The following is a 15492-nucleotide window of genomic DNA, read 5'->3' as shown; positions in this document are numbered from 1 at the left end:
ATTCATCCTTAGGGTCATTCGTTTAAGGTTAGTTAAAGTGATGAAAGTGGTAGGAGTTAGAATCAGACTATAGATGTGAACCTTGCAAAGAGGTTAGTATACTTTAGCCACTGAAGAAAGGAGGCTAAGTATTATAACAAAACAAATCATGTCAGATTAACACAACAAATAAGTGTCTCTATGAATGCATACACACAGGTGTTTATTGAAAAGTTAAATGAGATAACTGTTCTGCTTGTGCTTTTAGATGTTTGATGTAACTGAAGGGGCTCTTGGAACTGTAAGTCCTACCCACAACTTTGAACCACCTCATTACGATGGCATAGAAGCACTAACCATTCAAGGGGATAGCCTATTCAGTGGGTCCAGAGACAACGGAATCAAGAAATGGGACATAGGTCAAAAAGACCTTCTTCAGGTAATGCAAAACCCTCTATAGTTTATAGACATTTCAAAACCACTCAGTGTTTTATATAAGAACTTAAAGAGCTTCTGTGTAGATTTTCATTGTTTAAGGGTAGTATAAATCAGGGCTTCCTCTTAAAGAATAATTTATCAATTACCAGACATACTAATTGGAAGAAAGGAAGCATTCAACACTAAACACCTGCTAGATAAGAGGAGAACAGGTAAGAGTTAAAGACCTGGAATTGTCTCATACATGTGTATATCAAATAAAATCAGCCTTGGAGGAGAGCAGTTGCAGTTTTTTATTTTGTTTTGTTTTTATTGGATACACATATGTTCCAAAGAGTATCAAGTTTAACTGAGGTCCACAGTAATACAAAGGATTCTTCATCCAAAGAGCATTTTCATATATCTAGGAGTGTATTTCCTATAGAATGATAGTTCTTTCACTAACTTTCTGGGAAAGGAATTCGTTAACAGGTAAAATTCTCTTCCTTGTGCATGTTCTACATACACACATGTGTTGCACTGCAGTTGCTCCCACTTTCCTACTTGTAACCAGCAGATGAAAATGACAAGTAGAATAAAGATGAATAGAAAAAACTTGGCAACAGATGCATACACTGTATTTAAAGCTTTTCTTTTATAGTATACATTCATGGTTGTGATAATATATTGTACATATAAATATATTAATACGTAAATTACAGTCATATGGTCTTGTAAGTATTGCTTGTTCATTACAAAATATATAGATTATATCTGACATTTTGCAAAAGCAAAACAAAACAAATGTATTAGGCATCTATATTCTCCAGCAAAGGTTTAAACCGATGATTTTTTTTTTTTTTTTTTTTTTTTGGTGCCGGGGATCAAACTCGGGATCTTGCGCTTGCGCGGCAGGCGGTAGAACCACTGAGCTAAATCCCTGGCCCTAAACTGATGATTTTATGTCGCAGCCCTTGTAGTCTACATATGAGGTTGTAGTTTTCAAATGTATTTTATCAAATACATTCTCTAGAAAGGTGAGATATGTACTGACCATGAGTACTTTCTGAATTTTTTCAATTCTATAGATTTTTAACATTTATAAACTTTTAATATAGATAATGATGGAAATTAATGAGGCAAATTGGGAGCAAATTACAGTTTATTTCTTTAAATCACTGATTTATTATATAGAACATGAACTTGTATGATTTTTCATGCCATTCAGCATTCCAAGTGTTGAGTTTTATCAATGAAAATGTAACTAATTTGGTATGAAAATGTCTGATTTGGAAGGTTCCCCTGAAGCTGATGACATTTCTCACTTTCTCTGTCTCTCTCTGTTTTTTTTCTCAGCAAGTTCCAAATGCACATAAAGATTGGGTCTGTGCCTTGGGAACGGTGCCAGGCCACCCAGTTTTGCTCAGTGGCTGTAGAGGGGGCATTTTGAAGCTCTGGAACATGGATACATGTGTGCCAGTTGGAGAGATGAAGGGGCATGATAGTCCTATCAATGCCATATGTGTTAATTCCACGCACATTTTTACTGCAGCTGAGTAAGTTTTTCCCATATGATTTTGCTCTATTGGTTGTTTGTATTCAGATTTAATAACTATCATCAGTTGCAAATATCTAGAAACATCAGCATAGGAGGGCCTCCTTGTTCTTAGGTCTGCTTTAAGATGCCTAATTTATATTTTGCAATTACAATATGAGCACTGAATTGAGGTCCCAGGTTACCTGACAGTAGTGTTAATCTTAGCACTGTGATTGTAACAGTGAGTCTGCTGCCACATCTTTCATTGATGATTTTAATATCTAAAAAAAATAGATGACTAATTTCTAAAGATTTTTGTTTTCAGAAAGGCAACAAATTTGCCATTCTTCATATTTATAACAAAATTCTTAAAAATATTTCCATGCCTCTCCCTCCTTTTAAAGTTTATGTACATAACATGGTCTGCTTCCGCCCTCTTATGGATGATTGGGTTGATTGGTTCATTTGTTTATTTATTTGTTAGTTCACAATGAATCTCTCCAGCCGAGCACCGATTCAGACTCTTGGGAATAGAGTAGTAAACAAAACAGATCCAAACTCTAGTTTCCATCCTAATGAGAAGAAGCAAAGTAAAGAAATACAATATGTTAGATGTTGATAAGTGCGATGGTGAAAAATAAAACAGAGCAGGGTTATAGAGTGATCAATAAGGCTTTGTGCAGAAAGTGCTGCTTAAACATCTTTCTATTTAATATGTGAATCAGTTAATTTAATTTGAGCATTGCCATGATTCAATCTATCCGAAATGCATCAATACCCTGATTTAATTTAAAAACTTCTACTTTAGTTCTGTGTCATTTCTCATTAGTTGTGCTGATGCCATACAATCTTTATTTTCATTTAGATTTACTTTTTTTCATCTGTAACATACATCATAGCACATTTATATTTGTTTTCCTGAGGTAATTACCTTTGATGGTCCACTGAGGATGTTTCCAAGATGTACTACTTTCTTAAGAGTCTCTGCCTTTGCTTATCTCCTTGGAAATGTGTGTCCTTGATAATTTACTGAAAATAATACGCTCAAAGATGTGATCCTACGTATGAGATTAAGCATTGTGTGTCACTAAGATGCAGGAGTTGACATGTGATATAACTATACTTATCTCTCTTCCATAATATGATCTCACTTTTGAAGAAGTAAACTAAACTTTCATTTTATGTAAAGTACATCACATGCAAATGTATTTACCATAAACTTTCAAAATTAGGAAAATAACTAATAAAATCAAAAAGCTTTTTGGGGAGGGGTTGCTATGAATTAAACCCAGGGCCTTTCGAATGCTAGGCAAAGTACTCTACCACTGAGCTGCTTCCCAGCCCAGAGGGCCTATTTTAAAATTAGTTATGCTTGTTATTTATCAAAGATCTCTACAGTGCGTACTGTCTACAAGGCATTGTTTTGAGTATATTGCAGACATTAACACATTTAATCCTCATAATAGTTTTAGAAGGTAAGCATTATAATTATAATCTCTATAGATGGGAAAGCTGAGACACTTTATACTTTAAGGTCCTCACGTAGTAATTCCATCGTATTTGTCATTTCTGCCTCTGGTGTCATCCATTGATTTTTCTTGTGATGATTGGTCACATTTTCCTTGCTTCTTTTCATATCCAGTAAAACTTTAATGGATGTTAGCTATTATAGCACTGCATTTTGAGTATCTTGATTTTGTTAGATTTCTGTAAAGGTGTTGGGCTTTGTCAGGCAGTTAAATTACTTGTGGTTCAGTTTCATTTTTTTTTTTTTTTGGTACTGTGGATCGAACTCAGTCCTTGTGCTTGCACAGCAGGCATCGAAACCACTGAGCTAAATCCCCAGTTTGTTTTTAAGCTTTTTAAGTCGGATCCAAGTAGCCTTTACAATAGGGCTAGTTAATTCCTCTAATAAAATTTAAATCTCTGGTTCTAGTGAAGGTCTCAGGTGTCTGCAATGTCTCTCCAGTCAGAACTTGATCCTGTCATACCCCCGTGTGAACTCTGAGCGTGGTTCAGTGTGTAGCTCCCTGGCTGTTGCTTTTCTCTGGACTTACAGCCTCAACCATGTGAAAATTAACATTCAGTGAAAGACTTGGGGACTCCTGTAGAGATTTAGAGTTCTTTCTCTAAATAGATCTCTCCCCTTGTTTTCTCAGTTTTGCAAATTCCAACTACTGTAGACTCTAGATTTTATTTTCTGTCTCTTGAACTCAGCAGTTCTGAGGCTGGCTGCTTGGATTCCTCTTTCCCATGCTGCATTGTGGAAAGTGCTTCCAGAAGAAGTCAGAGCTGCTACAGTTCATCCTCTTCATTTCCCTTTGCTTGGGGAGCACAGTCTTGTCCTGGGTCCCAGTGTCTGAAAACAGTTGTTTCAGAGATTCTGACTGGCTTTCTCTTCCTGTACAGTAGAAGGGCTGATCTGATAATGGTGTATCATTGCCTAGAGTGGAGATTCGCTCATCTTAACACATCCAAAAACTGCAATTCTGGTCTTTCTCATAAGAAAGCTGTGCAACTCACAGCCTTCCTTATTTTAGCGGATGGCTTGTCTTTTATTTGCTCTAACCAGAATTCTTCATTCACCTCTGTAGTTTATGCTCCATTTCTGATCCTTCATAAAATCCTGTTGGCTCTACTGTTAAATTATGGAAGTCAAGTTGTATTTTTTTCTGCTCAAAACCTTACAGTGGTCCCCCACCTCCCTGAGAGTTGAGGCCTTATTCGATCTGACCCTCTGAATGTCTGTCACCTCCCTTGACTTATGCCCCCGACTTCATTCTCTTGCAGCCTGGCTGATCTTTTTGCTTGTCCTTGCATGTGCCAGGATCACACCTGCCTTAGTGCATTTGCTGCCGCTGCTCCCTTTCTCTGGATGCCTGTCCCCCAGAGATCCTGTTCCCAAGTCCTTCTCAGGAAGAGGATCACAGCTGTTTTGTTCCACAGCGTACCTGTCACACAGTGCCCCTTGACCCACTTGCTGTGTTCTGCTTTTCCTTTTGCCTCCATAGTACTCGTCACCTCCTAATTTACTGTTATTATCTGTTACAGTTTACTATGAGTTTCCTCTTGCTGAAATATATGGTCTACAATGCCAGAGGACGTGTTTTGTTTTTTTTTTTAAATCTGTATCCCAAGCACCTAGAATGAATGGTACATGGGGGAGAGTAAGTCCTTAATAAACATGTGCTGAATGGTTGGTTGAATGAGTAAATGGAAGGACTGACTGTGTAGATGAATGAACACAGCTTGTTGCTGTCATCAGTGCTGTGTGCAATGGAGAGAGACACATGACTAAAATCCAGAAAGCCTGGTTTTTTTCAAAGGTTTGCCTATTTTTTCCCCCACACTGGGCATGTCCCTAAACAGTTATCTCTTTAGAATGGACCATGAAATTTCTGATGTGCCTTTTAGCTTTAAAATTCTACAGAAACCCTTCTTTTCCTTTGGGTTTGTCATGAACTTAGGAAAAGAAACATTTCCTTCAAGCCAGGAGAGACAGGGTAGGAAATGTGATGGTCTAATGACTGATCCTGATATCCACATGCTGAGTGAATGCAAACAAACTTTCTCTGAAACACTTTTCTTTTTTAATTTGTATTTTAATTTCTCACTGACACGTAGTAATTGCATATATTTATGGGGTTTCAGATTATCAGAAACCCTTTTCACCTTTTACATTCAACGTCAGAAGGCATATTAGTCCACATCTCCAGCTTTTTCTTTGGGCTTATTTGCTAATTTTGCCTAAAACAGTTCTCCCTGTCTGTTAGAAGATTCACCAGCCCCCTGGAAATCTGAGCCTGACCCCTCCTTGCCCAGATGCCTTACTCTGACCTGGGGGATTGTGCCAGAGGACCTCTGACCCTGCTCTAGCACACATTCTCTAAAATAGCAAGTGCAGCTCCAGTTTAAGAGACAGGCTCTAGAGTCCGACTGTATTTGCATATCATCTCTGCCACTTATTCTATAATCTAACGTACCATTTACTCATCAGTAAAAAGCATATCATAGTCCTGCCTACTCAATAAGCTGAGGCAGGAGAATTGCTTGATCCAAGAATTCCAGGCCAACCTCGCCAACATAGTGAGAAACTGTCTTAAGAAGAAAAAAGTGGTGGTGGGTGTGTCTGAGCCTATCTGTCTCTAAGGGTACTTAAAGCAAACTAAATGTGTTAAAATGAATGCAAAAGGCACATAGTAACAAGGCCTGGCACAGAGTAAGCCCCTGATAATACAGGCTAATATCATTGTCCTGATTATAGTACATGTTTGCTATTCTTATGAGGCAATGTATGTTTCTACTTAAATTTATTAAAGGCTAATTTTAAAAATGTTTCCATAATAAGGAATTCTAAGAGCTATTTCTTTACTTTTCTGACTCTGTTCATGTTTGTTCTAATTTTATTATTCTGTAGTGATCGGACTGTGAGAATCTGGAAGGCTCACAATTTGCAAGATGGTCAGAGCTCTGACACAGGAGGCCTGGGGGAAGATGTTCCCAGTTATTAGACACAGATGAAGAGAAATCATAAACTGATACTGTGATTAATATTCTGTATGTTCTTTGTGGGAAATGTTGTCCTGTATTTATTAGGCAAAAACTTATGAGTGGGATTAACTGGAAAAAGTATCTGAATCCAGCTGCTAAATATAAATGCTATTCTAATGAAATTCTGTACTAGCCTGTGTGCTTAATTTAATATCTATCAATAAATATGTACCCTATAATTGAAATATGGCTCGATTCACACTTTCATTGTGGCTGCATTTTTGTGCCTCGCTAAAATGACTCCTTCAAATTATTTGAATTATAACATGTCTGCTTTTGTGACAGAAAACACACCTGGAATATAATGCAGCTCGCTGTTAGCTCTTTCCTGTAGTCTGTTCAGATGATTTGCATATTTAAGCATATTGGAAATATTAGTCAAATTGTGGTCTGTTGTCAGGTATTTATCTCAGTCTATAGAATGTTTCCAAATTTCAAAGCACTTTTAATATAATGGAGAACTAAGGAGAGTATTATTGATTTCTCATAAAATGAAAGTGACCTGAATCTACTAACACAGAATGTTTAACAGTTTGTGTTAGATATGGCATTTACTCACACTCAGCAAAGTTTGCAGCCATGCTAGATTCTGTGCTCAGGACTAAAACACTGTTGGATTGTTGTTTTATTAGTGCTGTGCATACATTTTGTGATGGTAAACATTTTTGATGTCCTAACAAAGATATTTTGATCTATTTTCCTATGGAGTTGTTTCTATTATTACCTTTTAGTTTCTCTTTTAATTTAATAGTCATATTTCCTTTCCCTTTTGTCTAATTTTTATATGCTGCTAAATATATTTTAAATACACCATGTTTGCAAACTTTGGTAGCTATGATGGGAATTACTATCCTCTATGGTGGGGAAGGCTATATAAATGGGTAGATTGTAAAGAAAGATTATCTTGTTTGTGCCTGTATGAATTTTTAAATGCTGTAGATGGGATTTTGCAAAAGGATGTATAATTTATGTCTGCTCAGAACATTAATTTGTAAATTCTGCAAGTTTAATTTTTATGTAGATAGCATATTTGAAAATATCGTCCTTTGTGATTCTTCCTTAAAAATATTTGCTTGTAAATCAAAGCTTAGCTTGTGCTTAAATAAACATGTTGCTATGAATTATTTGTATTCTACTGTTCTTTTCCTAATCATAAGAAAATGGCAAATAGTGGTAAAACTGCTTGATCTGTGTGATATAAGGAAAGGCATTGTACTCAGCAGAATGTCTTTACTTGCTAGACGTGAAATTCTTAAAAGTTTAAACTAGCTTCATCTTGGGGAACTATAGTATCTCTGTGCAAAGGAATTAAACCAAATGATATATTTGGAGGGTTTAAACATACATGATAAAACCCTTAAACTATTTGCATAAAGGGTTGGGCAGTGACTTTGGTTGCCTGGAGAGAGGAGGTAGTGGGCGGTGACTGGCAGGTGTCGCCTAAGTGAGCAGGGGCTGAGGGGAGGTGTAGCAGGAGCTTCTGGAGATCTAACAATTTTTTTTTTTTAAATCTTGGGTCCTAGATGTTACCTAAGTGCTCACTTCATATATACATGTTAAACTACATGTTTTTTATGTATGTGTGCTATGTTTCACAGCAAAATATTTTTTAAAAATTTAAGGAAGATACTTTCCTATAAAGGCAAAACTTAGCTACTTTGGAATTTGGCCTCCTTTCCTAAAGAAATGGACTATATCCAGACGTGAGAGAGACCGTTTTCAATTCCAAGTTGCCTGGAACATACCTTTGTGCAGGGCTATTCCTTAGTATTTCATTAATTTGACTATTTAGTAGATGTTCACTGATCATATGCAGGGCCAGGTCTTGGGGATGAAAAACCAGCAAGCACACCCTTTGAGTGAAGAAAGATCAAAAGCATAGCACTTACAGACAGCTTGGTAAGTGCCGGGGGGGGGGGGGGCGGCTGGGCATCTTGGCAGCAGTAGATGCATCAGTCCTGATAAGGGCAGCTAGAGGCCCCACTGCTCTGTCTGTGTGCAAACCAGCATCCGGTTTACCTTTGCAGTGCTGGAGGCTATCTAATGTGAGCCTAATTTAACTAATTCAAGTGAACGTGTTAAAAAGGCAGTCTGCTGTAAGAATTTACATTTGCGAGCAATGTGAACCCATAAGAAACCCATCCAGAAAGGCTCACACAAGTCTTTATAGCAGTTAAAACAGTACTTCTAAAATTTAAATTATTCCTCACTATGTATTAAACATATGCCTGGTCTGCCTATGCACACAGAGATCGCCTCTTTTTTGCGGGGAGGGAGTATGTTTTTTCACTTCCAAATCTTGCGACATAATGGCAGTTTTCCATATTACATTAGCTACAAGATAATAGATAATAACTCCACACCCCATCTAGCATGCCTCCTGTGTACGTTAGGTTTAGAAAAAGCAAGCCCACATGTCTCAGACTTTTTTTCAGCCTGCCTCCTATCAACCAGACGTCACATGTCTCAGACTTTTTTTCAGCCTGCCTCCTATCAACCAGACATCAGTAAGCATAGGCACGAGCGGGCGGGGGGGTGGGGGTGGGTGGGTAGTGCGGGGCGGTGTCCACACATGCGCAGCACAGCGGCGGGGGGACGTCGCATCCGCTACAGGGGTAGGTTTTTGGGCGACAGTTACTTGGTAGTGAGTTCTAAGGAGACAGTGCGACAGCTGCTTCCCCAGTGCTGACAAGCTTGTAAGCATCCTTTTGCTGGATCACATTTCTTTTTGCTTAGACCAATTGTAGTAGTTCCTATTTTGCAACTGGATTGTAAAAGATATTCTTTTTGTTTTTGAATTGATTTCTTCCATTTATGTTTTCTAGACTGCAGATTAGCTCCCAAAAGTGACCATCCTCTTTTGTATGAATGTAGGCAGTTGTTTGAAAACCATGCTTTTTAGTTGCCTGACGTTTTATGTTTGAAAGGAGTCTCTTTAAGTGTTCTTACTTTTCATTAAAGCTGTTGTCTCCTCTGACCATTCTGTTTTCCAGGAACCCTCACTGAGTGTTCTGCTTTGTCTTCTTCCTGCAGTTGCTTGTTTCCCCCAAGGCATGGTGTGCTGTGATTTTCTCAGCCTGCTCACTCTCTGCTCTAGCCGACCTGCAATTTATAACAGTTGTTACCTGGGAAATCTCCTCTGCTCGCTCTTGGTCCCAGGTGTTAAGCATAGCTGGTGTGTGCAGTTGCCTCAAGGTTCTGTCTGGCCTGGGAGACTTCACACCCCCTCCTGAGACCCCATGTCTTCAGGGTGCTGCTGTCCCGCAAGGGTTTGGCCGGCTCTGGCAAGCTGGTTCTGTCTGGTGTTTTCCTCAGGAAAGTTATGTGGAGATTATCACAGATATTTCATGCCTCTTCCCCAGCTGCGAGCATCTAACACCATCTCTGAAAAATATCAGACAAGAAATGGGGTGATAAGAAGCCCGCTTTCAATGAAGACTAGATTCACCTGCAGGCACCCGGAACCTAACTAGAGTGTTTTACTCTGGGCTTGGGCTCTTAGTTTTATAATTGAGAGTCTGCCAGAGATAGGCAACTAAAGTGTCTTCCACAAGCCTCCTTAGGAAGGACAGGAAGCAGCTGAGGAACTTAACTATTATAATTTTCAGCTACTTGGGCCATTAACTGTAGGATCCTTAAATACCTCCCTTTTACCTGGTGAGTCTTATCCCAGACTGTTCCCACATCCCTAGCTGCTGTCCTCTCCTAGATCTTTCTACACATTTGCTTTCCTTTTTTTTTTTGAAGAGATGTATTTGTTGACAGGGAATTCCCACAGAGGGAAAACACTCCACAAAAATTATTCTGATACATGAGGTAGAGAGAATTAGGAGATTTTTTAACCATTACGATATCTCAGCACCAACCAATGAATTGGGATGACTGAAGAATGGGTGGAAGGCTTATTCCTGCTTCTTACTCTGCCTCCCTGATTCCTTTGAGTAATAGAGCCTGAGAATTTCAGCTGAGCAAGTTCTTCCCCACCAACAGATATCCTCCCCACCTGGTCTTACTGTTAACTATGGCTGAGGGCTGTGATAGTTCTGGCCTCTCATTTAAGTGGAAGTAGTGTATACAACCTCCGGTCCTACTTTTTCTTTTTTTTTAAAGAAGTGCTTGACTTTACTTTCTCCTTCCTCCTTGTACTGAGATAGAGAAAGGGAAGGTGTGGAAAGGAAGACAACGTCAGGTAGTGGTAGGACATGGTAGAAGAGCCTGAGTCCTCCTGTGGCCTGGTAGAACAGATTCCTCCCTTAGCGAATCTAACTCGGAAGGTCCGTGAATTTTGTTCTGTTAAGCCCTAAATAGCAATAATTTTAGGCTGGGGTTTTTTTGTGTGTGCATGAACAACTGTTTAAATATGTAAAAGTAGTTCTTTCCTTGAGGACCACATGAAAACTGGCTAGGCTCAAAGCTATAGTTTTCCAACTTCTGCTCTGGATTGTGGAGCGAGAGAGAGCACTAATTTTAAGATACTTTTATACAACAATCCGGTGTGGCAAATATCCATTTAATGATTTAAAAGAAGAATATTCTAGATAGTGTTCTGTGCAGAGAAGACGTGGCTATTCATGCACATAACATACAAGGATCCCGGCCTCTGGGGTTGACCTTGACTGCACTGCGCAGCATGATATCACTGTTAGACATTGAAAGTTCATGTAATGGCTACACCTTTAAGGTAGATGGCAATAAATCACCTTGTTCTAAAAACCTTAAAGATAGGACACATTTTGAGCATGTGGAAATAAGTGTGTTCTGGGAGCGAGTTTTCCAAGTTGAGCAATGGTACCCGTGTCCAGTAAAAGCCATCCTGGTGGCTAACCCTTTGAGCTCCATTACCTAGGTTAAATTAGTCCCTACTATGTAAAGTCAGTTCAAAAATAATGGCTTCCTTCCCTTAAATATATTATGTGAATCCAGGAAACTCTAGCTTCATGTAATTTTCAGTTCAAAATTCCAAATTTTAAGCACTGTCTTTTCTGACATAAGTGCTTTTCGAAAGAGTAATAAAAATGCAGTTACTTAAATTGAAAGATTTGGACAAGATAGTGTATTAAGAGTTTCTCTAGGACTAGTAACCCATTATTCTATGAATAATGGAAATATGTCACCAGAATTTCACTTGAGATTTTCTTACCTGTTCTCTGGGGTCCAAGTGGTGGCAGTGGCAGTCATGGCAGGGCACTGTTGGGCACCGACTTTTGTCATTGACACTGAGAGGATAGGAGACCACATTGCTGTGCTTAGCTACCCCAGTTCCTGCACCTGATGGACAGAAATACAATGGAAGCTGAGTATAAACACATGAAGGCTGCCCGGTCTGGATCCAGTCGATACGGCTATCCTGTTGGACATCGTGACACCCTTGACCAGCTTTGTCTTTGAGAGGTAATTTTTACCTTATGAATTGCAGCTCTGACTCTTGATTCCAGTGATCCATTTCTCTACCTCCTTCCTAGCCAGGGTGCAGGTGACTCAGGTGTGGCCCGGTAGCGCTACGGGTCCCAGATTGAACTGGGAGTCAGTAATGAAAATCCCCTCGCCTCCCTGTGTCCCTTTGATGCTGCTGGGTGGAGCTTGCCTTCCCATTCCTTGGCGGAGTGGAAGAAGTTTGGGGGGGTCAGAGTCTGTGTATGAGCTGCAGGGTCTGGATCTCATGAAGGAAGAAGCAGCAAATTGTGAGGTATGAATTTTGGACACTGTTTGGGCTGTGGAGCCTCAAAATCTTCGTATCTGTCCATTCAGGAATTGTATACTTTCCCTACCGACCTCTGGCAAATGTCTTTTCTGATTGAAATAGTGGAGTTGTTGCTGTATGCAGCTGAGTTCTGGCATGTGCTGGAAACTGAGTTTCCTCTCCCTCAACATGACATGAATGTTGGCAAAGAGAACAAATGATTATGGACACTGCAATTTCCCTACTTCTGACGTATTTACTTTAAACATCTCCCTGTTTTAAAGTAGACATATCTATTTTATATTCTTATGAGGGGGCACAGAAAAATCTCCAGAAGGGGCCTGAGATTCCAAGTCCTTTCATAACGAAGATTTTCCCCTAAACCAGGAGCAGTGGTACACACCTGTAATCCCAGCACTCTGGGAGGCTGAGGCAGGGGGATCTTGAGTTCATTGCCAGCCTGGGCAACTTAGAAACTTAGCAAGACCATGCTTCAAAATTAAAAACAAAAATGGATGGCAGTGTAGCTCAGTGTAAAGATCTAAATGACCAGTTGTGTGGATTGAGAACAATTACATCTGTAATCCCTTGTTTAGAGTGTTTTTATTTATCATTGTTGTTTACTTGCTATTTTGATATTCACTTTTCAGTAAATAGGTCAGGAAACATTTCTTTTGTATCCCAAATAAAGCAAAGATTGTAATGGATTTCTTTCTTAGCCCCTCAATTCCTACTTAGGCAAAATACCACCCAGTTCAGTGGTGGCGAACCTATGACACGTGTGCCGCAGCAGGCTGTTTGTATCATTGAAAGCTCTGAAACATTCATTGTCACTGACCTAGGGAGTGAACACTTCCGTGGTTTCTGGAAGTTGGTCCCATAGTCTCTGCAGGAGTTGGCTAAGGGGATGGGTGGGAAAGAGCCAACTGCCCCCATCACTGTGTGAGCAACAACAGTTTGATAGCTCATTTGAATAATTAAAGATTCTTACCTCAGGCAGAAGGCAGGAAAAAAGTATAGTTAATATTTAGCAATTGGGCAGGGCCTTTGATAAAGAATAATGTACATATGAAAGCTGGCTGTTCTCTAATTTCTTGTTGTCCTTAAATGTTTCCTACTACAGTAAAAAGTACAATCTAACTTTAGAGGAGAGATAGCCCCTAAGATACACACACATCTTGTGTTCGCAAATGCCAATTCAGTGCTCATGTGATTCAGGAGAAGCTCGTGACTAGTTCTGATTAGCCTAGACCAGTGGTCTCACATTGGCAAGATTAATCAGATCCACCTGGAGATTTTGTTGAGCCACAGGTCTCTCACCTTAGAGTATCTGATTAACAGTAATTTATATTTCTAAATATTATACTTTCCATATGATGCAGATGCTACTAGGGAGGGGGTTGTGTTGATGTAAGTTGATTCCAGGAAGAGAGGTTTACACCCATCCAAATGCAGCATTTTCCTGGCATGGATAATGGGGCTAGGCATGCACTTTGGGCCACATTCCTAGTCTGACTGAGGAGGTTACTACACTATAACTGAAGGAAGCCAGCCACACACTTGCTGGACCATATTTGCAAACATTTGGCTCCAAATGCTGTTGGAAGCCATCTGTCACCAGAAGGAATCCCACTTTGGAGTGACTGCAGTGATTCAAATGTCAGGACAAGCAAACTTGCCCTACCTGAGGATTCCCATTAAGTGAGGTGATAAATATTCATATTATGAAACACATCTGATCTGAGATTTCTTTCCTGATGCTTAAGGACACTACTACTGATTCAAATAAACCTCAGCCTGGAGATATGTACCTGTATATTCAGCCCAATAAAAACAATGTGAAGGAATTTGAAGAGTGGGAATTCCAGAGAGATGATTGGGTGCTTAATCAGGGCCACTACATACACCTGTGTGCCGAGCTAAGGTGTTAGAACTTTGGTTCACGTAGATAAAGCCAAGAAAAGCTGCTAACTCTGGTAGTAATGGATTGAAGAAGACAGACAGGTACATGGGAAAATTCACCAGAGGCTGTTGAAATAATCCAGGTTGATGTTTCAAGAGTATGAAGTAGGGCAGCAACCTTGCGACTGGAGAGGAAAACTCATGGAAGTGAGGAGGAAGACTCTAAAGGGTTATTGGGCTGCAGGTGCAGGGAGATCCAGGAGCCTCTGGCTAGCCTGTGGGTTAATAGGTGTGCCCAGTGCCTGGATAGGAAGGGATGGAAACAAAAGTCTCAGTCACCCTTGCCCCTCCTTGTGTGGCACGTTGTCCAGTCTTGCACTGAGTCTCCTGCATGTCAGCCCTTCTTCCCTCCCTGCAGCTGCCGCTCATCTGATCGGAGCTTCCGCCATCACCCATTCTTGGTTTCCTTTCCTCTACCCCAATCATGCTTCCAAACTGTTCTGCAGATTTTCTTTTTCAAATAAAATTTTATCCCAGTCACTTTCTGCTTAGAACAATTCAGAGGATTTCCATGGTTCTCAGAAAAAAACAAAGGGTTTGGGGGCACTTTCGCCCAGCCCTTTGCAGAATCCTTGTACACAGTACGTTTTCCATTTGCCTGGTGAGCTCTGACTCATCCCTTATATCTGGTTAAAGGATGACTTCCTTAGGCCTCGTGATCCCCAAATTCAGAGCAAACTCTTTTACTTGTCTTATGTTCTTATTTTCTTATGTTCTTTCCATTGTGTTTATTTGATTTGGGTGCCTCCCTCACTTGGCTTCCAACTTCTTGAGAGAAAAGTCTGTCTGATTCTGTTCACCCTACACCGATGATGGTGAACCTTTTAGAGCTTTCAATGATGGCAAACAGCCCACTGGGGCATGAATACCTAAGGTTTGCCCCCACTGGCCTATTTTCATTTTGAGCAGTGTGCCTGAGATATAGGCGTGCTTCAATATGTATTTGTTGAAGAAAAGAACAAATTTATTTTAATGGCAAGCTCATGAGTTTTCTCTCGGATGTTATTTGCAGAGTGCCTATTAACCAGTTTTTACAAGAGGGCAGGTTCAAAATTTCGAAAGTGAGTAAAAATGTTGACCCTGAATGTTTGAAATTGGGCTTCATACATTTGCTCACAAATAGTCACCAGAGATATCTTACTGTGCTAGTGAGATATTTTTTAATTGAGGCAATGGAAATGTGAAAATTAATAGAATATTTTAACAAAAGAACATGCTTATACATTGGCAGAGATTTCACACTTCTGCAATTTAAAGGAAAAGTTCAAACATTATAATTTTGCCACTGACATGATTCAAATATCAAAAAGGAAGAGTTATGGTTCAAAAGAATTGTACAAATGATTGTGAAATGTGATTAGTCAAA

The 15492-nt window shown here is 39.6% G+C and overlaps 1 protein-coding gene and 1 long non-coding RNA gene across 14 annotated transcripts in view; one reads left to right on the top strand and one right to left on the bottom strand.

Annotated features, from left to right (window-relative positions):
• The window catches only part of Kif21a (kinesin family member 21A), a 133974-nt gene extending 126369 nt beyond the window's left edge, over positions 1–7605 (top strand). For 11 of the 13 annotated variants that reach the window (XM_087200046.1, XM_004855008.4, XM_087200043.1 and 8 more), the window contains 3 exons: positions 248–418; positions 1753–1952; positions 6351–7605. In XM_087200046.1, the coding sequence (XP_087056172.1) occupies positions 248–418; positions 1753–1952; positions 6351–6444 (465 nt within the window). In that variant the 3' untranslated portion in view covers positions 6445–7605. The remainder of the gene's footprint in view (positions 1–247; positions 419–1752; positions 1953–6350) is intronic. The other 2 variants (XM_013075937.3, XM_013075936.3) reach the window with 1 other exon arrangement.
• A 1416-nt stretch (positions 7606–9021) lies between these two features.
• LOC110344000 (uncharacterized) lies at positions 9022–12002 on the bottom strand. The gene is made up of 3 exons (XR_002386268.2): positions 11887–12002; positions 11625–11752; positions 9022–9868 (listed from the first exon to the last, which is right to left on the bottom strand). It is a non-coding gene; the product is annotated as an uncharacterized LOC110344000 (long non-coding RNA).
• Positions 12003–15492: the final 3490 nt, after the last annotated feature.

The sequence above is a fragment of the Heterocephalus glaber genome, unplaced genomic scaffold (genome assembly GCF_053883595.1).
Source record: "Heterocephalus glaber isolate CG9 unplaced genomic scaffold, H.glaber_assembly_v1.0 deba00001733, whole genome shotgun sequence".
In the NCBI taxonomy this organism is placed as follows: Eukaryota; Metazoa; Chordata; class Mammalia; order Rodentia; family Bathyergidae; genus Heterocephalus; species Heterocephalus glaber.
The sequence above is the reverse complement of the archived record's forward strand: the minus strand, read 5'-3'. Positions and strand labels throughout refer to the sequence as shown.